The sequence below is a fragment of the Hippocampus guttulatus genome, chromosome 8, assembly GCF_054856545.1.
Source record: "Hippocampus guttulatus isolate MCC_2025c chromosome 8, RoL_Hgut_1.0, whole genome shotgun sequence".
Taxonomy (NCBI): domain Eukaryota; kingdom Metazoa; phylum Chordata; class Actinopteri; order Syngnathiformes; family Syngnathidae; genus Hippocampus; species Hippocampus guttulatus.
This window is the reverse complement of record NC_141268.1, coordinates 14,207,752-14,231,506: the sequence shown is the minus strand read 5'-3', so window position 1 is coordinate 14,231,506 and position 23,755 is coordinate 14,207,752. Positions and strand designations below refer to the sequence as shown.

The window sequence follows — 23,755 nt, the reverse complement described above, 5'->3', positions numbered from 1 at the left end:
TCAAACAGGAGACATCCAGGACTTGAGCACAGATGTTGTTTTTGCTGCACCCAAGTGGCCAAAATGTATGTAGTTTTGGATTTGGGTTTTTTCTAGTCATGTTTTTATGATTACAGAACGTTTAGAATGGGGATGGGTACAAGTAGAGCCCCCCGCCCCCTTTAGAAATTTAGAATAATAGAAAAAAAATTCTGACATTTTTGGGTCATGCTGCTGGTATCAATTTATTATTAAATTCACCTATCAACATTATTTTCAATGTAATTCTTATGTTCAACTATTACATCTTATTATGAGACATTTTAAGCATTTTATAAGTGCAGCTGTAATTTATTGTTTTTTTGTGTTTTGTGTCTAATTAAAATTAGATTCGTTTTTCAGAACAGGAATACATAAAGTATGGATTTGAAACCACTAAAAACAATGCTTTTCTGTATTTTCTGTTTCACTTGTGTGCAATGAAATTGAGGTCTTTCAAGCAAATTGAAGCATTCCCTTTTGGGTTGTTAGTGTTCATTATTTTTGGAAGATACTCTCTTACTGTTGTGAATGTGAACGTAGGCAACTTTAGTTCAATGAGTCCATCTCATAGTAGACGGCAATCACTCATGCACCATTTGCGACACACAGTGGACTCATGAGATTTGCCAATGAAGTGTTCAAAATAACTTGTAGTTGAAACTGTATATGTGATTACAAAAATAACCCCAATGTATCCCCTCGGATGTCCGGAATGACGGGCTTGAAGTGTGTGTGTCAAAATGCGTTGGCAATTATGTCTGCCTCATCGTATGTCAAGTTGTGCAACATTTGCGAATGCTGTTACTCTCTGAGGTCAGTGTGAGAGGTTTCTTGAGCAGAAGTGCTGCAGGGGTTTTCACTCTGAAGGACTATCTTCCTCGGTCAACCTCAGCTCCAGGACAATGGCAGAAACTGTTTCGGTTGACCCTACCAAGATGGGGAAGGGTCGGGCGATTGCAGTGCTGACCTCGGGCGGTGATGCCCAGGGTGAGTGCTGGGGTTTCAAGGTGTGTGTGCGTGTGTATGTGTGTGCGTGTGTGTGGAAAGTCAGGTTGAGACTAAAGTACATCTTTTTGCATAAATGGTCAGTTGATGTCAAGACAAGTCTCTTTTCAAGCGGATGTTAATTTGAATGTGTGTTAAACATGCCAGCATAACGGAATCTGCATGAAACTATTTAAACAAGTATAAATGATGTTCATGGAAATCATTTTGTACTCTATCTTTGTTTTTTCCAGCAATAAATCGCAACTATTTTGAATAGTTTTCTAATTCAGAAAGTGAGGCCAATTTTCTACTGACATTTCAACTTGATTTCCCCTCTGACCTTCTTCTAGCTGAAGTCTGCGATGCTGCAATGTCTCTTCAGTTTTTCCAGCCTTAATGAATTCTTACTAGACATTCTCAATTGGCAATCCTCCACAGTGATTCATTTTCACATCCCCAAAAATCTTTTCTATCTGCCTGTACCTAGGGCTGAACAATTTTTTAAATTAATTAAGTTTTTCTTCCCTTTCAAGTTTTTTTAAGGTCCCTTTACCACACATTTTCCTTTCATAACTTTGCTGCTGTGAATTGGGAATTTCTCCATTGCGAGACTAATAAAGGTTTTCTTATCTTATTTTTAAACAAACACAATCACTAACTTAATCTGTATTAAAACTGACAATATCAGATTCATTAGACATGAATGGCTTGGTTTTATAGGTTAGACTTATGCTAAAGTGTGCAAACTGAATATGAATTTGAATGAATGACACTTTATTTACCTATTTCAATTTGAGTTGTTAAGTTACGAAAATCACTTTGACTTTTTAAGCGTTCATAATGACATCTTCACAAAATTCTTCCGAGCTACTTGTTATAAAACAGATTACAACAATAATTCAAACAAATCTGTGGCTTTATCATTTCAACTTTTTGTGTTATGAAACAATTATATGTAAAAATGGGGAGTACACTTCTTAAGCCCTGAAACTGTCCAGACACTCAAAAGTAAATAAAATATACATCCATAAAAAAATAAAGCCTTTTGACCAACCGAAATGAAGCAGAAGTATGCTTTTTTCCCCCAAATTACAGGCTTTGCGACTTTGTGACTAAAATTGAATTTTACATTATGTTCATTTCAATTCAATGAATTGTTCACCCCCACCCCCTCCCTTATATCTACAGAGCTTCTTTTGCTCATCTCCCTGTGACACAGGATCTATTTTCCTCTCTAATTATAGAATCATGACCTCTCTGTCATGTGTTATCAAATCTGTGAAGTAAAGTGAGTGAGCAATGCCAGTCTTTTCTGCTCTTGCTTGTAACGTAAGACAAGATACTCTTGGCAGTCGCAACGTCAGTGTATCCACACCTTGCCCTTTAAGTGTCCCCTGAGTAATGAGGTTGCAGCAACAGCCCTTGCTGTTGCTTTTGTTCATTTCTATATCGTTTAAAAAAAAATTTAAAGAATGATTGTCACAAGAGTCAACTATGTCTTGTTTGATGAAAAAAAAATGAAAAAAATACCCATTGGCTACTTTGAACAGAGCTTGTCCTCATTAGGGCCACGGGTGATGCCAACTGCACTTTGAGCGAGAGGCCCTGGACTGGTTTTGACTGTTCGCCAGCCAGTCGCAGGCCACATAAAGACAAACAACAGTTCAAACTCACATTTACACTGAAGGAGAAGAGAGCTGAAAGCATTGGTATCAAAGTCATTTTTGTCGCCGGCCATGTCGAAGAGCCGTTATGACTGTGAACCCAAATAAATATATGAACACCTCATATTACGTTTACAGAACAAATTGATGAATAACTAGTATCGAAATCAGAGGCCAGCACCTGGCCCTTCGGCCTTGAGTTTGACACCTGTGGCTAAGAGTCTTCAAATAACATTTCATGCATGTTTTCGGTGGAAAGGAGCTACCTGGAGAAAACCAATGCAAACATAGCGATTGAATTCAAACTCCATGGTGAAAAGTTTCATCCATCCATGTTCTATAGATGTGTTTCACAACCTTTATTGAACGAAGTCACCCATTTTGCATAAAATGAATCAAGCCCAGTTTAATCGAACACAAAATATTCTCGCAAGAAGCCATAATTTATTTTCTTACATGAATGGCAACAGGTGGGTTTGTCTATTTATAGTACGTTCTGCCATCTAATGGAAGAGGATTAACCTGTCACTGTACATAGCTAGCACAGATAGATGAACAAAGATGTGTTTGTAATTAATAAATAGTAATAATTTGCCAAATAGAGTAGTGAGTAACTTATGATGAAAAAGTAGTATTTTGCATTATACTATTTCACAATATATTGTACTTTATATAAACCAAATCATATTTAACGATTACACCTGTGCATGTACATTTTGTGTACAAAATGACATGCTTATTTTCCTGAATGTTTTTTTCAGTCTAATCAAAAGCTTGTTAGTGAATATGACTGCACACTGTGTCCTCTAGGCATGAATGCAGCTGTGAGGGCCACAGTTCGAATGGGACTGTACACCGGAGCCAAAGTCTTTTTTGTTCATGAGGTAAATTGCACTTGTATTGTTTTATGTTATTGACTATTGCTAAAATTTATAGCCAATGTCAAAAAATAATTGTCATTTAGCAAACAAATCTTGGAACTCTGACACAAAGCAACTCAATGTCAGAGTAAGGCAAACAAAAGCACTGGACCTGTTACAAATGAATCCATCAAACAACAGGGAAAAGATGGTGCATGAGAGCAAAGACAACTTGACTTTGGCAGGGGCGTTGGACACTGGAAGTGCTCTATTCCTAGAGATGAAGGCCATGACTTGGTGTTGGCTAGCAAGGCTATTTTACCAGGAATGAGACCCTAAAACCTCCGCAAGTCAAAGGCAATAAAGTGCTCTCTCTTTTTCTCTCTGTGTATTGACAGGGCTATCAGGGCCTGGTAGATGGGGGAGACAACATCCGCCCTGCTACGTGGGAAAGTGTGTCCATGATGTTGCAGCTGGTGAGAAGGAAACAAAAAGGCAAATTTAAAGACCCTGTGAAGTGATTTTAGTGGTTTGTTTTTAAAGACATTAAATATGTTGGAGGATAAGTGCTGAAAACATGTACAAAGCTGGAGAACAATTTAATAATGCTCTGTAGTGTTTCTTTTTCATCATTTCAGTTGTCCAGATTTTTTGGGAAAGGCTAAAAACAAGCACAAGAATGCGCTCTGGCATGAGTCAGCCCTTCCCCACTAAATATAGCGTAGAGGGACCAAACTTTTGCGCTCATGCGGACTGGCGGACCAGCCCCTGGCGCTGTCCAATTTACCTCATTTCACGCACCACTCTTACTGTATATCCACACAACAGAGACACTTCAGGGAAAGTTAACTGTTTATGACATTCGCTAGTCCGCAAGCTAGCGAGCTGGCTAGCTTGGGAGCAGACTGGCGTTGGTGTGCTTCGGTTGGTGTCTGTTGGTGTTTGGGTCCACATAATAGAGACAACTCCAGGGAATGATGACTATTTATTAAACACAGTGGCAGACATTATTGCGTCTGTGGACCACGCATATAGCCATATAAGCACATAATGGTCAAAGGAACACATTTATTTGAAGGTACAGCAGGGTGTTTTCAGTGTCTGAAAGCTGGGTGGAGGTCTCTCAAGATTTTATTCATTCAAATTTGTCCGATTTCTAAACACTCTTTTCTGTGGTGTGACATTTTATTTTCATTTCACAGGGACTTTAAATATAAAACTTACCTAACCACTATTTTTAAACCCGTGACCATCAGGTCACACTCTAACCTCCTGATAAGTAATTCTAGCAAAACATTAGCCCAGACAGTGTAATTCTGTATGCCAGTGAGATGGGCATTTAAATGCCAGGGTTCATTATATAGCCAGAGTCAGTCGTGGAGTTTAGGATGACCCTTCTGCCTCTGCTCTACCTTCATCCTGTTGTAAACCATTGCACATTTCTCAGGGTGGAACTGTGATTGGGAGTGCCCGTTGTCAGGACTTCCGCACCAGGGAGGGTCGTACCAAGGCGGCCTATAACTTGGTCAAGCTGAGCATCACCAACCTGTGTGTCATTGGAGGTGATGGCAGTCTCACAGGTGCCAACCAGTTCAGAACTGAGTGGAGTGGACTTTTGGCAGATTTAATCAAAGCTGGTGAGGGACAATTACTTCAAATAGATATGCTCAAAAATGTCTAAACTGGGTGTACTGGTGATTGAAAATGTCTAAGACTACAATCACTTAAAACCTGTGCTCAGGTAAGATCACAGCAAATGAAGCAAAGGAATCTTCCCACCTTAACATTGTCGGCATGGTGGGCTCCATTGACAATGACTTCTGCGGCACGGACATGACCATAGGCACAGACTCTGCCCTGCATCGCATCATGGAGATAGTGGATGCCATTGCCACAACAGCACAGAGGTCGACTAATACATGCATAAATATGCCATACCACATTTCAGAAAAGTTCCTTTCTTGGTGTCTCAAAAGATGTATGGTAAACATAAATTACAAACGCCACGTTTTTCCCTTCACTGTGGCCCAGACAATCCACCATATCTACCAAAAATATCCAGTGAGGTTCTTTGTTCAGTATGTGAGAAGAAAGAGTTGTGGCAATACAACTTGTTGCTGCTTCACCAAGGCAACATGCCTCTTAATTAACAATGCATTGAGCATCTGACAATTCCTGGCCAAGAACAACATTGGAGTACTGGAGCAACCTCCCAACTCACCCGAATTGCCTCTGTGTGATTTTTTCCAAACATCATAGGAGGGTTCATGCTTTGAAGCGATGGGCAACATCTGGAAGGCTGTGACAAATCCTTTCAGGAATGGATTAAGTTGTGGCAGAGAAAGTTGGGGGAATGTGTTATACTCCAGGTAGATTATTTCTCAGGGAAAAACTTGGCGTTTGTAATTTGGATTTCAGATATGTCTTTTGTCACACTGGTCCTGGAATATTTCTGACATACTTCACACCATATATGACACGTGGCATTGCGAGAGGCTTTCTATCGTAATTGTATCCTTATGCAGTCACCAAAGGACGTTCATCCTGGAGGTGATGGGCAGGCATTGTGGGTGAGTCAAGCCTCTGTGTGAGCAGATGCGGCCATGATGTTTAGCCTACTACTGTCCAAACAACTTGTCAAAATCATAATACTGGACATCTAATCCATTTATGAATGGCCGTCTTTGTGTAAGGGTTTCTACAAACAAGATCCAAGCTCTTGACCTTTCACACACAGGTACTTGGCTTTGGTGACCGCTCTGGCTTGCGCTGCTGACTGGGTATTCATTCCAGAGATGCCCCCAGAACAGGACTGGGAAGATCATCTGTGCAGACGACTGGCTCAGGTAAATTGGATTTGGTCCTGCACAAATGACCAATTCATAAAAATACTGCTGGTGAAGCTTATTATTTTCTGTTCCTCTTAGCAAAGACAGCTTGGCAACCGTTTGCATATTATCATTGTAGCAGAAGGAGCAATAGACCTCAGTGGCCAACCCATCAGCTGTGACTATATCAGGCAGGTCAGTGATATCATTTTAATTTACCAGACATTTTTTAATTTTAGAAAAATACAACTGATGATGAATCCAACATATTTCTATTCAGTTGGTGTCAAAAAGGCTTGGCTTCGACACCCGTACCACCGTCTTGGGACATGTACAGAGAGGCGGAACACCGTCTGCCTTTGACAGAATCCTGGTATTCATCCATGACCTAAAATACAATATTTACGAACCAATACTTTTTTTTTTTTTTTTTACAAAGTACTGCTTGTTGGACTCTCTAAGTCTGCTATGTGATCAATCAGGCCAGCAGGATGGGTATGCAGGCAGTGATGGCACTGTTAGAGGCCACACCCGAAACTCCTGCGAGTGTGGTCAGCTTGTCCGGAAACATGGCTGTCAGGCTGCCTCTGATGGAGTGTGTGCAAGTGGTATGTCAGCCAGAGCGCACAAAATATTTATACAACAAACATCATCGGTCTCGCATACATATGAAACGCATAGATGCATAACATCAGTATGTATTCTCACATTCTTAGACAAAGGACGTCACCAAAGCAATGGCTGAAAAAAGGTTTGAAGATGCAGTGAAGCTTAGAGGAACGTGAGTCATCCATGTTTATGCTGTACATTTGGAAAAATGCTGAATGTTGCATTGAGTTATTAATGTCTGCGCATGTGTGCAACCTTTTGACAATAGGAGCTTCGAGAATAACTGGAACGCCTATAAAATGCTGTCGCACATTCATCCTCCAGATACAAAGGCAAGATGTGTATCACAATTTTTATATGACCAACTTCATCCTGCGTGTCTGACAAATGGTTCTGTGAATTTGCACCGACCAGAGCAATATCAACATAGCAGTAGTAAATGTGGGGGCACCGTGTGCTGGAATGAACGCTGCAGTCCGTTCAGTTGTCAGAACTGGGCTCCTCCAAGGTCATCAAATGCTGGCAGTGCACGATGGATTTGAAGGTTTAGCTTATGGGCAGGTAATTTCATGTTACACACCTTGAGTCTGATGATGAATGCACATTGCCTATCCGCTAGTGTACAGTATATATTTTATGAGAGAATTTGAACTAATGTGCTTTCCGCGCACAGATCGAGCCTATTGGTTGGACTGGCGTGGCTGGATGGATTGGAAAGGGTGGCTCGCTCCTCGGTACCAAGAGGTGAGACAGCAATACCAATTGTCGTGTTTCTAAAACTGCACTTACAAGGTACAGTACATGTTGATTGCCCAACCGTGATTCTTTCCTATTTCTTTTTGTGAAGAACTCTGCCACGTAAACTCTTGCAGGAGATAAGTCTGAACATCACAAAGTTCAACATTCATGCAATTATCCTCATTGGAGGCTTTGAGGTGGGTAGTACTGCAGTATTGTTATTCGACTAATGTTGCCCTGTGGACTGTTGTATATAATCATCCATAAGATAGAACCAACATGCGTGCCATAAAAATTACATTTCACTGTAATGCTGTCTTTTTGCTCCCAACATAGACATTTGTTGGCGGTCTGGAGATGTTGGAGGCCAGACAGAACTATGAAGAATTCTGTATCCCTTTCGTCATCATTCCTGCGACAGTCTCCAACAATGTTCCTGGTTCTGCCTTCAGTATCGGCTCGGATACAGCTCTTAACACCATAACCTCTGTATACTTCTTTTTTTTTTGTTGTTGTTGTTTTTTTTTTTTGTTTATTGAACATAAAACATATATACAGTAATAATTTGACAGAAAATAAGGTAGATAAAAAAAGAAAGAAATCAATCTTCATACAACACAGTTATTATGTTCAAGGGAGTTTTGTGTACTTTTCACACACAAAACCTAAACAGTAAGCAAACATTTAACCATGTCATAATGTCCCTCCCCTTTTCCAATTCCCCCTTCTAGTCATGCGATTTGATCAAGCAATCTGCAGCTGGTACCAAGCGAAGAGTGTTCATTGTTGAGACTATGGGAGGATACTGTGGATACCTGGCAACTATGGCCGGCCTAGCAGCAGGAGCTGATAATGCCTACATCTTTGAGGAACCTTTTAACATTAAGGACCTGAAGGTCTGAGTGGACTACACACACAGTGTGTGTGGAAGAATTGCAGCATGCGCTGTCATGGATGTAAAATGTATTAGCAAAATTGGGAATAATTTGCTCTTGTTGTGATCCTCCACGTCTTTATTCATCTGGATATGTTGACTCATTTTGGCAAGGATTTCATAAAAGTATAAAAAAAATAAAGCCATCATGACCATCGGGAAAAAAAGGCATTGCACATATTGAATTAGTCTGGTGAATCACAAGTAAGTCACGTTTTTTTTCTCAACATACTTATAGGTGAATGTGGAGCATCTGACGGAGAAGATGAAGACAACAGTGAAGAGAGGACTTGTTCTGAGGTTTGAATCAAATCCCAGCAAATCCACTTTCAAGGGGTTTACTGCCCTTCTTTTCTTCCCCAGAAATGAGAAATGCAATGAAAACTATACCACAGATGTTCTCTTCAATCTGTACTCTGAAGAAGGAAAGGGGATATTTGACTGTAGGAAGAATGTACTCGGACATATGCAGCAGGTGCGCCATTCTTAGGAAAGAGTTCAATGTGAATTCCTTTTCAGTTCCATGAATACAGCAAAAACAATACTTTGTGTTTAGGGTGGAACGCCAAGCCCCTTTGATAGGAATTTTGCCACCAAGATGGGGATCAAGGCTATCTTATGGTTGACGGACAAAATGAAGGAATGCTATCGACATGGTGGGGACTGTAAGAAATTGAAAGCTTTTGGAGCTTGATATGTTATCCATGTGCTAATATGTGTTTTAAACTTCAAATCTCCAGGTCGCATCTTCGCCAATTCTAATGATTCCGCTTGTGTGCTGGGCATGAAGAAGAGATCTTTGATTTTCCAGCCTCTGACAGACCTTAGAGAACAAGTCGACTTTGAGTGAGACATTTTATTGTTTCAGTCAAAATACTTTGCATGGATTTTCAGGCGGGTGGGAAACAAAGTGAACCCTGCAAAATCGTTGATGTTGTATCGGCATGTGCTTGTGTGACTGTCAATTACTGTCTAGGTGTTATTGCCAGTATTTGACAGTAATGTATTCTTCTGATTATCCATTTGGCACTTTGTTTCTTCTGCAGACATCGAATTCCAAAAGAACAATGGTGGATGAGGCTGAGGCCCGTCTTAAAAATCCTGGCCAAGTATGACGCCCGCCTCGACACTTCCAACATGGCTGAAATAGAGCATGTCATCAAGAAGACGGGCCAAATTGCTCAATAGTTTTCGGTTGTAGTTATTCTTGCCATCAGCACTCCACATGAGTCCTGTGTTGGCTGTGGCACTCAGAAGTTGCAGCTTAAAGATTGTGATGAAATGAAAATAAAGAGAGCAATAAACAATCGAAAAGTCATTTTTTATTGAATGCAGACAGCCAAGGCACCAAAAAGCAACTTGCTGTCCTACCCTCTGTGTTTGTATTAACTTTAAATCAAAACGATTTGCATAAAAGAAGTCATGTCATTCGTTCGAAAATGTGCGTGGTACTGCAATGTTTGCATTTCTGATCCACTGAGACAACATTTGAATGCAAAGAACAATTTCCAAGCCTGACTCATATGTCCCTGATGGTGTCGTGGTACACTTGCCTGACTTATGTGTGGGCAGCGTGGGATTGTTTCCCACTTAGTGACGGTGTGGATATGGGTGTGAATGGTCGTTTGTCTCTATATGTCCCCTGCGACTGTCTGGCGACCACTTCAGGGTATAGTCTGCCTTCTGCCCAAAGTCAGCTGCAACCCTCTTCAGGATAAGCGGTGTTGAAATTGGATGGGTTGGCTCATTTCTGGAAACTGAAATGCCATTTTAAACTTTCAACATTCTTACATAAGACTAGATATATTGGATTATATATATATAACAGAATATTGTAGACTTCTTACTATACACTAATTTAGATTGTGTATGAGTAAAATTGGGTTCCAATTTCCTTTTGCTTGACTAATATTATTTTAAAGCAAGGGTCACCAGTGCGGTGTCCGCAGGCATCAGGTCGCCTCCAAGAAGGACCACATGAGTTGCCCACGTACCTGTTCTAAAAATAGTACACCAATGAAGTGACCATTTGAAAATTTTATCATTGGCATAGATTTATAGAAATAAAACTGCTATACACTCAAATTTACAGTGTCTGTTTCCTACCATGTTAAATTATTGTTGATAATTATCGTGAGAAATCATGCATGGACCTAATCATTGTCTTGACATACATAAATGTCATTAGTAACATACAGTATAATTCAATGTAATTTTAATAAAGTTGTTACTTCAGAAGTGTGTTTGAAACTAGTACAGTAGTCCTTTCCATTACTCCCCAAGAAGTAGCTCTAACTTTGAAAAAGGATTGGTGGCCCCTGTTCAAAAGTGATGCCTGGTGAATTCGAATTTAAATCATCAAAACATTAATCATAAACGCAGTGCATAGATGAGGATCAAGTAATGCCAAAACAAATACTGTAACAGTACGTGAGTTGATAACTGAGGAGGAAAAAACTTTAATACCCATGTTACCTTGCGTTTCCGGGAAAGGCGGATGCAGTTTATGATTGGTTAACAAATGCTTTTTGAAATAGCGTGCGCGGTAGCTATTTTATGATTTCACCCTTTTCGGCGATCTGTTGGAAGCTATCGTTATGCTGCTTGTTTCTGTAATCATATACAACGATATATCTCTCTATCTCATGTAATTACAGGTATTGTCGCCAAGGATATCCAGTTGAAGTAAGTTGTTGGTTACCTCTGCTTCACAATGTTAGTCAGTTGCGTTACGTATCGTCATGTGATTTCGATATCTGGTCGTTAGTCAAAGAGACAAATTTGACTTCAGTTAGTGAACGTGTTTTCCTCCAGGTGTCTGCAGACGTCATGAAGTGTTTGAGCGAGGACGAGTTTATCAAGCGGACTGCTTCATTCAACGAGGCGCTGTTGTTATGTCAAGAGTTCGAGGTTTGCATAAGGAACTGTTTAAAATTACAACCATCGTTTAACGTCCGTAGACGAATAAATAACCGAACCATTTCAGAAATGAATCATTCGGTTGCTACATAAATAAACATATCTAAAAGTTTCCACTCATTTGCTGTCAGAAAACAGCTTTAATATCTTAGCACAGCACTACTCGGGGTGAATTTGATTGTTGAACATGATGTGCCTTTTGGAATCTTCCTCAAAATGTGAAAACGTCCTTGATTTTTTTCTTTGAAGATTGAACCTTTTGTTTTCCATTTTGCAGAGCCTTGTTAAGCGTGTGCCATCTTATGGTCGCACACTGTGTGACAAGGTCATCAGAGCCTGTCACCATCAACTTGGACTTGGCTCACTGGAATTCAATCACATAAGCCAGTTGGTCAAACTTGTGGAGCTTGCCGTTCATGGCTATGATGTCTATTCTCAAAGCCAAAACAGTCCTCTATACATGGAAAAAATCATTTTTCATATAGTCAAGAAGCTAAGCTCTCTGCAAGTCCACAATCTCTGCAGCCATATTGCTACATTGCTTTACACCAGGCTTACATCAACACAGAAGGTTTGTACTGCGATTTATTTATTTTCATTTTCCAATACGTATATCTCTTGTGCACTACTAACACTCATTATTCCATATTGTTGTTAGGATGAGAACTATTATGTTCTTGTGTGGAGCTGCTTCTCTGTTTTGTGGAATGGACTCTCTGCTAACATGGATCAGAAGGTTCTCAATGCCAAAGACAAACTGCATTGCCAGTTTCAAGCTCTCAACTTCCTTCTGTTGTTGGACAGAGAAACTGCGATTCTTTCCAAAGCGCTGGCATACATGGAGAGTGCCGTCTGTGAATTTGCAAAAAGTTGTGATGCAGTGAGTGAAGAGCATTCCTCATTCGTTCTCCATGAAATGCACACTCTTTTCGACAGATCTTGGAGTGATAGTCAAGTCTCCAAGATTGATGGATCTACGCCTATTGTTACATCAAGCATATACACGCTTCTTGAAATGGCGCTTGTTATAATCAAGATGCTGTGTAAAGCTGGGCATCATAGTCTGGCCTCCACCTTTCTGAATGATTTTGGGGTCAAAGTGAATAATAAGACTGATGGTTTGGCTGCAGCTCTGGAGCTTGGGAAATGGGCTGTCGAAATCCACTCTATGGCAGCACCCCATAAGTGTAGTGATAAGCCTTTGAAAGAGTGTTCCAGGGCCTTGAGGTCTCTTCCCCCAGAATTGGGCGAAAGTGAAGCTCATTCTGTCCTCGAAGGATGTGGACTAGTGGTGTGGGTGGTGGAAAATTGCCATAAGAAGCCGTTCAGTGGTCCTGTGCTGCTGGCCTGGTTTGCTTTTCTTGAGGAGCACCAAGACCAGATCATAAAGATCCTGAAGGTTGGTGCTCTTTAAGTATTTGCTACTTTACTGTCAATTAACTGATTTTGGTGTGGGAAAATGTGGCAGTTCTGACCTTTTAACCTATCCAACACCTTTGATGTGCCATAACACAGACAATGAGCACTATTGTTTATTCAGTGATGCCTTGAGATACGAGTGACCAGATTTAGGAGTATTGAAGATGAAGTGGGAAATGACTCAACTCCATTCACAACAAGCAGCAGTGAATTGGAAGATAAAATTTATGTTGTGATGTTCTTCAAGAAAGTGACTTGAAGCTGTAGATTCCCACTGTGAAGGTTGCCATAAAACAAACAGAATTTGCACTTTGTGTATTTAAAATAACCACAGAGATTCCGGTAGTTTATCGCTAACATACTGTAATATCTCTGGCTATGAACATGGGCTTAAGTGCTGGTCTGGTGTTTGGCGGTTGCCATGTCATCCATCTATACATTATCTGAAATGATTGGTTGTGATTTCATTACAGATGAAATAGTTTGAAGCATTTAAAATTTAAGAGTTATACATGATAGCAGCTCTTCTACAGCTGTGTATTGTTACCGCTCAGCGACGTACATCGCTGCCGTTCTGGGAACCCGAGAGAGGAGCTGACCCAGCTGAGCCTCCAGGACAGTATACTGTATCTGTGTCTGTCTTGTACTGCCCCGAGGTGGCCAAGACGCACACTCCAGAATGGGCAGCACGATGTGGCATTGAAGGACAAAATGTGACAAAAAGTGTTTCCTTCGAATTGTTTCTTTTTATCATTGCTTTGTTTTTATGAAATATACCATTATAGCATGATGTTTTTCTTCTTGAAAAACACAATACAAAAACCTACCGTTTTTAATAAAATGTTGGTGGTGGGGGGGGGGGGGGGGGGTACGATTGGCATTTCTAGTTACGGTAGTGCAATTGGAAATGATTTGACCTATCACAAGGCATCACTGTCCTGTATATCTATTGTGTTGAGGATGATCCTTTAATTTATATTTTTATTTTTAGAGCTCAATATTAAAAAGTGAGTGCAGCAGACTTCAACAGACACTTTGTGTCAGTATTTACCTAGGCTTTGGATTTGCCAATGAGAGCTTGCTCGAGTCAGAGGTAAAAGAACACACACACACACACTTCTTTTCCCATAAATTGTATTTAAATAAGATTGACGTGATGTTGCCAAAGTTCTAGCAGTGCAGCTCCATATATTTTGTGTGTGTGTGTATGTATGGATACCATTTCTTGATTTCTCAAATTGTCTTTGTTAGCTGGAGGACAGTGAAACTCTGGCCAGAGTGCTGCTCTACTGCCAAGCTACAACTGGGCACATGATGACTGAAATGCGCAAACTGTCAAACGAAGACCTTCTCATCAAAGCAGGTGCTTTGAACCACTGTTTAAAAAAGTGTGGGGTGGATTTTGAAGAGCACAACAGATTTATAAATCATACAATGTTTTCCTGCTGCTATTCCTGTGTAGTAATTGCGGTGAGCAACTTGGCCTGTGGCTTGTACAATCAGCGTCTGTATGACCAGGCCTTCACACTTCTTGAGATCTTGTGTCATAATCTGAGCAAGAACTGTCCTGTTTCACTCTCTGTTGATAGGGTAAGTTTTTTTTAATGAATTAAATGATGATAATAATCAGCAAGGTAATTCTTTATTTTGACTTTCACCAGTTCAACCGACCCTTCATGCTAGCTGTGCAATCATTGCGACGAGCGGGGCACCTGGAACGAGCCCTTGACTGGGTCATACTGTGGCTAAAGGCGTTGGGAAGTAAAATGGCTTTGCATATGACGGAGCCAATCTCTTTGTGGGTGAAAACCAAGATGGATAGTGCAGATAACTCTGAAGAGGACATTCGACTCCGGTTTGCACCAGTTCTAATAGTTGTAACTTTTTCAGTCCAGTTAATATTTTATTTGACCACGTTGATCGTAATCTCACAGGACGATACGTGATGGTTTTGGTCCTGACATTCCGGATGAAAGAATAATGCTTTGCCTTTTGGATGAGGAGTTGCGCATCTATAAGGAGGAGGCAGGTGACACCTCGCAGGAACGCTACAACGTTCTTTGCGATCTGCTGGACATCTGTCATGAAGAGAGCTCTCACACCCAGTTGCGTGCTGCCTACCTCTGCGAAATGGCCCAGGTTGTTTGTTTTCAGGACTTCACTGAACAGACTGACTGGTAAGAGCTTCTTCTGTTCAATTTCTAAGTACAGTTAAAGAGCTGACTCTCGTTGTGATGCCTTATGAGAATAAAATGTGATGACTTCTGCTATGGCGGGTTATTTCAAAGTAAATTTCAATTTCATTTTTCGTTTTCATTTGTTTCTCTGTAACAGTACGGCAGTTGATTTTACTCATGAAGCTTTACGGCTCCTGGAAGGGGAAATAGAGACTCCTGAAAACACAAGCCGACTGAAGGACAACAAGGCCCATGCTTTGCTTTGGCTTTTTATCTGCACTCTTGAGAAGAACCTTCAGGAGGTGTGCATTGGTAGATAGATGCGCATGGCCTGAGTTACTAAGGAAATCTTTGTGTTGTACTTTCTCACACAAAAAAGTTGAAATTACGGTAGTGTTGATAGTTTAGTTCAGCAATTAGTAAAGTAGTAGCAAATAACATGTTCCCATAGAAACCGTACAGTTTGTCCAGTTACACATTCAACATTTGTTTTCACTGTAGACTGTAATGTTTTGTTAGTTTTACTTGACTGGCGTGTCCAATGTCCGAGAAAACTAAGAACCACTCGGCTTGCAAGAAGACCTCTTTTTTCATTATTATGACGTTTAAGTGGTGTTTTTTCTGTATCTTTCTTGCTAGGCAATTGAAAGGGACGTGAAGCTTCGAGAAATGCGTAAGCAGTCGCCGTGCGTAGAAAATCCTGTTGGGACCAATGATTTTGATCTTGAAGACAAGCAGAAGAATGAGGGCAACATTTTGGTATATGATGGTCTGAAATTCAGCTTGGCTGCACAGAACAGTATGTACACCATTGCATCTCATTTTAATTAGAATTTGTGCCGCCCCTTTGTTATACATATTATTTGTGAAATTAGAATCTTAACATTCTTAATGTTATGGCAATTTTGTTTTTGTTCCACAAAGAGTTTTGCCAACCGTTGGAAAGAGCGCTGGCTGAGTGGGGCTCTATTCTGCGCGCTCCAGTTTTGCCTTCTGTTAGGAATCCTAAACAGACATGCAACTCTATTGTGATGACTGCATCTCTCTTCAAACTAATGGGAAAGGTGAGAAGACAACGCATTTCTCCTCCCCTTCTAAGGAGACTTTACCCACTTGACCTGTGAAGTTTTAAACAAGTTGCCAAGTCAGCCTGATCAAACGTTTTGTATGATCTAATCTGGTTGCTTGTAATGTTTTTATTTGTGTTCACCACTGTATTTTTACTTTGTGTGTGTTCATCAATTTAGCCTCTTAAAGCTTTGGAAGCATATCAACTTGCTGTTGAGCTTTCCCGCCAACTTGGCGACACTCAAGGATGTGCATATTCCCTCTGTCAGTCAGCCAGCCTCCTCTTGGAAATGGGCTCCACTGAACAGGCTTTGGTAATGCAATTTTCTGATGATGAAACGCAACACACATTATACATCCAGATCATTTTTCATTGAGCAGAAATGACTTCCTGAGTGATGATGTTTTCAGATTCAGACTGAACAAGCAGAAAAAATGCTCACCCCTGATCCAAGCATTGAAGGACCTTCCTCTGTCTTTCTTTTCATCATTTTGCTGAAATCTCAGTGCTGTTACAGTACTGGACAGGTAAGCAACAGATGCCCAGCTATAGTTGCCATGAAGTTAGAGAGATGAGATCTGTATTTTTATTTCATGTAATGGTATTTCCACTTTGATAGGTGGATTGTGGGGTATCCTATCTGTGTGCTGTGCTTAAAGAGGCCAATGAGCAGAAACGTTCCAAGGGATGGTATATGTTGCGAGCTCAAGCGCTCCAAACTTGCAGCTCCTACCTCAGTTTGGACACAACTTCCCTGCCACAAACGCAGCGGAACCGCATTACACAGCATGGTAGGCTATTGAACACCTAACACACAAAACCAGCTAACTTTTTTTGCTTTCATCATTATGGTGTCGTGTAGCTGAATACCTCCGTTTTAACATGGTTGATTTCTGCGTTTGTATCTCAGGTTTCAAAAGCCCAGATACCGCTTTGTGTGCAAGCATGAAGCTCCTCAGCAGCCTGCTGGTCACTTTTGTGGGTAAAGGCTTTTATGGCAGTAATGAAAATGGCTCAGATGTGCGCTTCATTGACAAAGGTGTGTTATATAAGAGTAGTGATCAATGTAAACATTTAATTATAATTTTTTTGTCCTTGGTGGTATTATGACCCTTCTTTTGATCAATGACAGGAAATAATCTCTTGTTTAAATGGCGGCTGCTGTCGGAACTGTTGACCTGCTCAATGAAAGTGACTATGCTGCGAGTCAGCTGTGGTTCTATCAATGATGCTCGACTGCAGTGTCGAGAAGCCCTGAAACTTGCCATCAAGTTGCAAGCACTGAGCCAGTAAGTGCATGCCTTCAATACCAGTATTGTGTACCGATGTGCAGGAAAATGGCAGAACTGCTGTCGTTTCGCAGGACCTTGTTGCACTGTTAGTTCAATGACAAGTCATGCTCATGAGGCACTCATATAATATTCCAAAAACATGATGCATTTTATTTTGATTGTCTTAGATGTGCTGAGCTGTTGGTGATGAAAGCTGAGTTGGAACTAATGCAGGGGGAGATAGCGGAAAGTGGATTTGATTTGGACAAAGTCAGAAACCTTCTGGAAATGTACACAGGTTCGCATAAATTGGTCGCAACTTAATTAGAGTCACTCATCTGAAATATATTTCTCTGATGCCTTTTCTTTGATTATTTTGATGTTTAGTTTTCTAATCAGCTTTGTCCGTTCAGATTTTGCAGAATCAGAGTGCAAGTCTGAAGTTAAAATCAAACCAAGGAAAGTTCGTCAATCGCTAAAATCTCGTTCTCCATTGCCTGTAATGGAGGATGACCTGAAGGACATCCTGAGTACAAGGTGGAGTGTCAAAGAACCAATTGTGAGGGATGAAGGCAGCTCTCCACCTCTCAAGGCCAAACCTCGTCGTTGGCTCTCATGCCTCTTACACAAACCAACCTGCCAGTGCCCTTGCTGCTCGGAGCCCCTCCTGAGCCGCGCCACCGCCCGTTGGGCAGCTGCACAGGCTGATATGATTCTCCAGTTGGACCATTCTGAAGCCAAAGATGGTTTTAAACTTCACCAGGCAACATTAGCTCGTTGTAAGACAATCACTGCCAAACTTGCGACTAAATTGGCTGAATTCTTCCCACTGGGTGGCCCTGCAAAAGGGTCCACTGAGCCCTCTCTTATGCATGATGTGATGGGTCGGGTGTACCTTCACATGGCTGTTTCTGGTCTTGAACCCAGCCACAGTAAGGTTTGCAGCATATGGAAAGTACTTGAAGCTGGTTTAGCCTTTGTTGATTCAGTGCGCTCCCCGAAACTCAATGCTGTGAAAGCAGGCCTCAGTGCAACCAAAGCCATTGTGTCGTTGGTTAACTTGTCTAGGAAAAAAGAGTGCAGGCCGGAGGAACTTTTCTCAAGTGTGTGGACTTGGAAGGCACCAAAGCAGTTGAAAGCTCTGAAATCATACCAATCCTCACTCATGGAGCCTGAAGGTTTATCTCGGTCTGCAAAACATAAGCAGACAAAACTCAAGGTCTCCAAGCCAAAGATCCAAGTCCCAAGTTCTGCAGCCAAAAGGAAGGGTCCTATGACTCCAATTATGATTCCGATGACTCCAGTGATCAAGTCCAATTTCTCTGCAAAGGAACTTAGCACTTTTGACTTCAACACAGAGGTATCCCCGTTGGCCTTCACGCCAATTCAGAAAGCCAAAGCAACGGCCACAGTACAAAAGTCACAGAAAACCGCTTCTAAGCTGCAATTTCAGGTGTTTGATGAGTTCCTACCCGCACAAGACAAAGTTCAGCCTGTACCTGCTGCTCCAAGACGCACTAATAAATCACGATTCAGGGTGGGCATAAAATCAGATGAATAAATTATGAACTGGGTAATTTTTGTTTTTGGACTAATAAGAATTTGAACTGTCTCAATACAGGTGGAGTTTAGTGACGAGAGTGATGCAGAGAACTTAGCTCTGGAAGAACTGATTGAAAAACTGCCCAAAAAGAAGAGCACTACAAGACAAGCTACTTGCAGAAGTAGGGCTGCCTCAGCTGCCCGCGCTGAGAAGATCCCGCCTACAAGACAGACGAGGAAGAAGAGCAGTGCACTACCTCGAGACACCTTGTCCGTAGACGAAACTTTGGTGTGTCGAGGGTCCTCAACAAGACGTTTAAGATCCAGAAACGTATCCGGAAAGAAGTTGGAGCTAGAGGAGGAGTCAGACAAAATGAGGGCCGATGAGGAGGAAGCTAATGACGTTCTAGACATGAGCATTGAGTATTTGAGGGCGTCAGACACCGAAACAAAAGACTATGCTGCTTCAGGTAAAATCATTGATGTTCAACTAAACTGATGGATCATTGAAATGTATACAATAGTACCAGTTTACTCAGCTGATGATATGAGACTGGTAATAAGGACAGATTTCATCTGAAACTGACTTAAGTTTGGCACAACAGGAGGCCGTCATTTGAGCAATCATCTCTGACATTGAACTTTTTTTTTTTCCTCTTTTCATCTTCAAAGACATCAATTTTGTCGAAGTGTTGCGGAGGGATTTGTGTTGTGATTTGGAGAGGAAAGAATTGCGTAACAAGAAGTGTGACCATCAAGCAAGAGGCCCTCAAATCCATCTTCCTTATCCGGACCCCGGACCGGGTGAGATGTTATGGAAATTGTTACCTGAAATAATAATACAGATTACTTTAATGAACACTTAAATGTGTTCTTTTTTTTTTTTTTTGTTCTTCTTCCAATTGTGTTCAATAGACTGCAAAGGCAACACCGACCGAGTAATGTATAAGAAGTGTTTTGTTCTCTTATTGATCATTTTCTTCTGTTTTGTAGACAATCTTTCATTTGAAGATATTCAGGTGTTACTTCGCTCATCTTGGCTGGCCCTTCAGCACTTCCCCCCTCCAGCCATTTTTCCAAACCTCTGTGCCCTTCTGGCATTATCTATGGGTCACCGTGATCCCATCACTACAGCAATGCTTCATTCCCAGTCTTTGGGTATCACTAGCCGGCATCGCACCATCAGACACCTAGCCAGCTCTCTGAGGTAAGTAGATTCACCATGTACTCTGACATCATACAGTATTGTGCTGGCAAAGTCTGATGTACAATGTATCCTAGTATGTTCTTTAAATTGGTCATGTGTTGTGTGTCTTTAATAGAAAACTGAAAAGGGCATCCAGCGAGCTATCAGATCAAATGGACAGCTTAACTCTAGATGAGTCTAGTCCCACTACTAGTATGAAACAGATATCTCAGTTGGAGAACATCTTTTCCTTTCCAACAGCTGATTGCTCAGACTTCCCTCAGAGCCACTGCCAAGAGTTTGTTCAGCAAATTGAACACCTTCCTTCAGGTGACATACAGTGTTGTTAAGACTCACTCTGCCTCTTTCTTCATGAGGGTGAAAGCAGAATGTTTCCAACTGCTTCTTTCTCTCTTTGCCACAGGCGTGACTGTGTGTGTAATGTCAGTGGTTGGGGTCAAAGCTCGGGAAATGGGTGAAGGCATCCTACTGTCCCGACTCGAAAAGGGATCTCCTCCTGTGACTGTACACATCCCCACCTCCACAGAGCCGGTAAACGTGAAAAAATGGCCATCTGAGAAGGCAAAGCACTGGTACAGCTGTAATAATTGTAGGGTAATGTAAATTAGAAAAACTAAACTAGATTTGTGTGCCTAAGGGAAACATTTTACTTGCTAAAATCATCAGTGGCCTCAGGAAAACATTAGCCTGTGCAGCTTGTTGACCATACAGTCCATTTAGTACTCATTTAAAAAAAAGAATATGCCGCACCGCTCCAGCAATAAGCTTTTACGTTTCTGTATGCATATTCCTCTCTACAACTGTCTTCTGTTCTATAGCACTCAATTAGATGGCTGGTCCAGGAGATGGACAGTATTCTGGTGGATCAAAAGGCTTTGAACAGTGTGTCTGAGAAAGCTCTGTGGTGGGAGGGCCGCGGGGCACTTGACTCTCGAGTCAAGGTAAGTACGGTAGTAATTACACACACACTGTATTTGTGTGGATCACAAAGGGTGCTGTGCTGATTTGGCCAAACGTATCCAGTTAATGTTGTTTATTTTATGTTTTAGCAATTACTAAGAGAGATGCAGCAATTGTTGGGGTGCTGGAAGAGCCTCCTCCTGCCTCTTTCATCAGATCCCAAGCTCTCTGCAGAGGCCCAGCACCTTTGCAAAACATTGCGTGCCAAGGGAATGAAAGCCAGTGAAGAGATGTTGAAGGTGTGCCTTTTTCTTTTTGTGTTCGACTCTGTTGGCAACAAAACACCTAATTTGACTTTTGTCTAGGTTGTCCTATCTGCAATCCCTCTACTGTCCCAAAAAGACTTGCAAAGCTTCGCTCTGGGAGTTTGGCCCGAATGGGACGACGATTGTGAGCAGCTTCTCCAATCCGCTGTTTTGCAGTTGGCAAACAGAGAAAAGCCTTGTGGTCATGTGGTTCTCCTTCTGGACAAGGTACTAAACTTGCTATCTGTTATTTGTTGCATGGAACAGTGTGTCTTGCCTGTGACTGAATCATTATGGATCACAAACCGTCTTTTCCTCCACAGCACCTCCAGAAATTGCCCTGGGAGAGCATCTCCATCTTAAGGTTCCGCTCTGTGAGCCGCATGCCCTCTCTGCAGTCATTAATTGGACTGACCATTCAGAAGGAGGTATGATGTATCCCATGAGATTACATCAATGCACTGTGTGAAATCAGTCATCAGGACTATGTCGTTATCCTTCTTCAGAATGAACATCGGTCCATCTTGAGGCATGGTGTGGACCCCAGGAATACATTTTATCTTTTGGACCCTAATAACAACTTAAAACACGCACAGGAACAATTCGAAAAGTGGTTCAGCAGGTGAGAGGAATACTCACAATTTCGACAATTGCAAGCTTCTCTTTGTTTCCTCACCTTCCACTTCTTTTATTTAAGCAAACCGGGTTGGGATGGTGTGTGTGGGCATGCTCCAAAATCCGGACAGCTGGACGAAGCCGTTGCCACTAAGGATCTATACATGTACGTTTATAAGAATCTAAAAATTGATGGTGAAGGACAACTTAAGATACTGTGTACTTGCAATTACAGGAATAGAATATTCCATTATACCATAAAGTACAATACAGTTGGTGAAGTGGTACCTTGTATTAAATACAACCCCCCTCCCCTTTGTGTATTGTGTACTCCACCCCTTTGAATGCTTCAGTTATGTGGGCCACGGTGCCGGCGCACAATTCCTTGACAGCCAGGTGGTCCTGATGCGACCAGTGAGAGCTGCCTCTCTGCTTATCGGCTGCAGTAGCGCTGCTCTGGCTGTGCGGGGAGATCAGGAGGGACAAGGCATCATCCTTAACTACCTCATGGCCGGCTGGTGAGTTGAGTTTGACTTTATAATCATTACAACTTACACAGAATTTTAGAGAATGAAAAAAAATAATGAGAGAAGAATGACTGATGCATTGTGTATTCTGTTCAGTACAAAATACTCTTGTATAAAAAGGTTCAACAATCGTTAAGTTGCTAAATTTGTGTGTGTGTGTGTGTGTTGTGTGTGTGTGTGACGCACACAAATTCCACAGCCCCTTTGTGTTGGGAAACTTGTGGGATGTAACGGATCGGGATATTAATCGCTTCACCAAAGTCTTGCTGGAATCTTGGTTATCATCCGAGTCTGGGAGTGCCATGCTGGATTATATGGGCCCTTCACGGCAGGCCACTTACCTACAACACCTCATCGGAGCCGCACCTGTGGTCTATGGTCTACCAATTCAGCTACGGTAGTGAAGGCCAATCAGCTGTTACTTAGAATGACATCCTCCACGTCTATGCAGTCTATGCCTTTTTTTTATCAGATGGTTTTCATTTCACTTGAAATGTTAATTGTAAAGAATTTACTTTTAATTTAAAACCATTGTCCCCCCCCACTTTTGCTGAGTGTTTTAATGCACTTTTGATTGACTAAAGTTCAAATAAATGTTCTTCGGATATCTTGATTGATGAGTCTGTCCCAGTTAATAGTGATACGTTTAAGTTCAGTGTTTATTATTGCAGTACAAATGACAAGTTTTTAATTTCTTTGTAACTGCAAAATATAACAATTACATTTAGGGCCAATAAAGCTGTTGGATTTTATTTGAATTTGTATAACATTTTGAAAGTTAGAGCAATGTTCATATTGAACTCTGAATGTATATTAGTTGGGCTGAGTAGATATTGACTCATCAACTTGCATTTTCACAGATTTTTGAAACCTGTCACGTCCACAACTTATTCTGCTTTACAAGCATGTGATGTCTGGTGTTTGGATTGTGATTCTAAACTTGTGTGCCGTGAGAAATGAGGTGTGTTCTGGGAAATGAATTTCACTTTGCTGGTATGAACAATGTTTACTACACGTAATGTAAGGTTCATTTTAATCGTAACAGTAATGGACAGTGACAAGCAGAACAAATAAACTGTTTTACTAGATGTCAGAAGTTGTCTTACAATTGATGAAAAACCACTGAGCACTGTATTCCTAACCTCTATATCCACTTTTACTAG

The 23,755-nt window shown here is 41.2% G+C and overlaps 2 protein-coding genes across 4 annotated transcripts; both read left to right on the top strand.

The window, feature by feature from the left end:
- The first annotated feature begins 831 nt into the window (after nt 1-831).
- Nucleotides 832-9,942, top strand: pfkmb (phosphofructokinase, muscle b). Of its 3 annotated transcripts, none has more exons than XM_086117301.1 (22): nt 832-1,008; nt 3,483-3,556; nt 3,931-4,008; nt 4,980-5,169; nt 5,274-5,439; nt 6,058-6,102; nt 6,270-6,378; nt 6,460-6,555; nt 6,641-6,733; nt 6,843-6,968; nt 7,077-7,141; nt 7,238-7,301; nt 7,384-7,530; nt 7,643-7,713; nt 7,817-7,904; nt 8,044-8,196; nt 8,439-8,603; nt 8,880-8,941; nt 9,005-9,116; nt 9,198-9,306; nt 9,382-9,487; nt 9,688-9,942. In XM_086117301.1, exons 1-22 carry the CDS (start codon nt 924-926, stop codon nt 9,827-9,829), a joined length of 2,346 nt encoding a protein of 781 aa, XP_085973427.1. In that variant the 5' UTR covers nt 832-923; the 3' UTR covers nt 9,830-9,942. The 3 variants fall into 3 exon arrangements, with proteins under 3 accessions (XP_085973427.1, XP_085973428.1, XP_085973429.1); XM_086117302.1 differs by having other exon boundaries at nt 833-1,008; nt 9,198-9,297; XM_086117303.1 differs by having other exon boundaries at nt 940-1,028.
- Nucleotides 9,943-11,240: 1,298 nt separating this feature from the next.
- Nucleotides 11,241-23,680, top strand: espl1 (extra spindle pole bodies like 1, separase). The gene is made up of 32 exons (XM_086118853.1): nt 11,241-11,326; nt 11,456-11,551; nt 11,838-12,131; nt 12,219-12,959; nt 13,971-14,072; nt 14,231-14,342; nt 14,442-14,569; nt 14,641-14,834; nt 14,914-15,156; nt 15,314-15,458; nt 15,796-15,955; nt 16,081-16,220; nt 16,404-16,538; nt 16,636-16,752; nt 16,845-17,016; nt 17,136-17,264; nt 17,358-17,514; nt 17,685-17,794; nt 17,910-19,033; nt 19,118-19,508; nt 19,711-19,842; nt 20,032-20,245; nt 20,361-20,554; nt 20,649-20,776; nt 21,064-21,186; nt 21,295-21,444; nt 21,511-21,678; nt 21,774-21,878; nt 21,957-22,072; nt 22,148-22,231; nt 22,419-22,583; nt 22,792-23,680. The coding sequence occupies exons 2-32, from the start codon at nt 11,471-11,473 to the stop codon at nt 22,991-22,993; spliced, it is 6,456 nt and encodes a 2,151-aa protein (XP_085974979.1). The 5' UTR covers nt 11,241-11,326; nt 11,456-11,470; the 3' UTR covers nt 22,994-23,680.
- The last annotated feature ends 75 nt before the right edge of the window (nt 23,681-23,755 follow it).

Coding starts and splice junctions, on each gene's coding strand:
- espl1 (XM_086118853.1), top strand. CDS start 11,471: ATGAAGTGTTTGAGCGAGGACGAGTTTATCAAGCGGACTGCTTCATTC. Junction 15,956..16,080: donor CAGCTTGGCTGCACAGAACA/GTATGTACACCA, acceptor TGTTCCACAAAG/AGTTTTGCCAACCGTTGGAA. Junction 21,879..21,956: donor GACTGACCATTCAGAAGGAG/GTATGATGTATC, acceptor ATCCTTCTTCAG/AATGAACATCGGTCCATCTT.
- pfkmb (XM_086117301.1), top strand. CDS start 924: ATGGCAGAAACTGTTTCGGTTGACCCTACCAAGATGGGGAAGGGTCGG. Junction 5,170..5,273: donor GGCAGATTTAATCAAAGCTG/GTGAGGGACAAT, acceptor ACCTGTGCTCAG/GTAAGATCACAGCAAATGAA. Junction 8,604..8,879: donor TTAACATTAAGGACCTGAAG/GTCTGAGTGGAC, acceptor ACATACTTATAG/GTGAATGTGGAGCATCTGAC.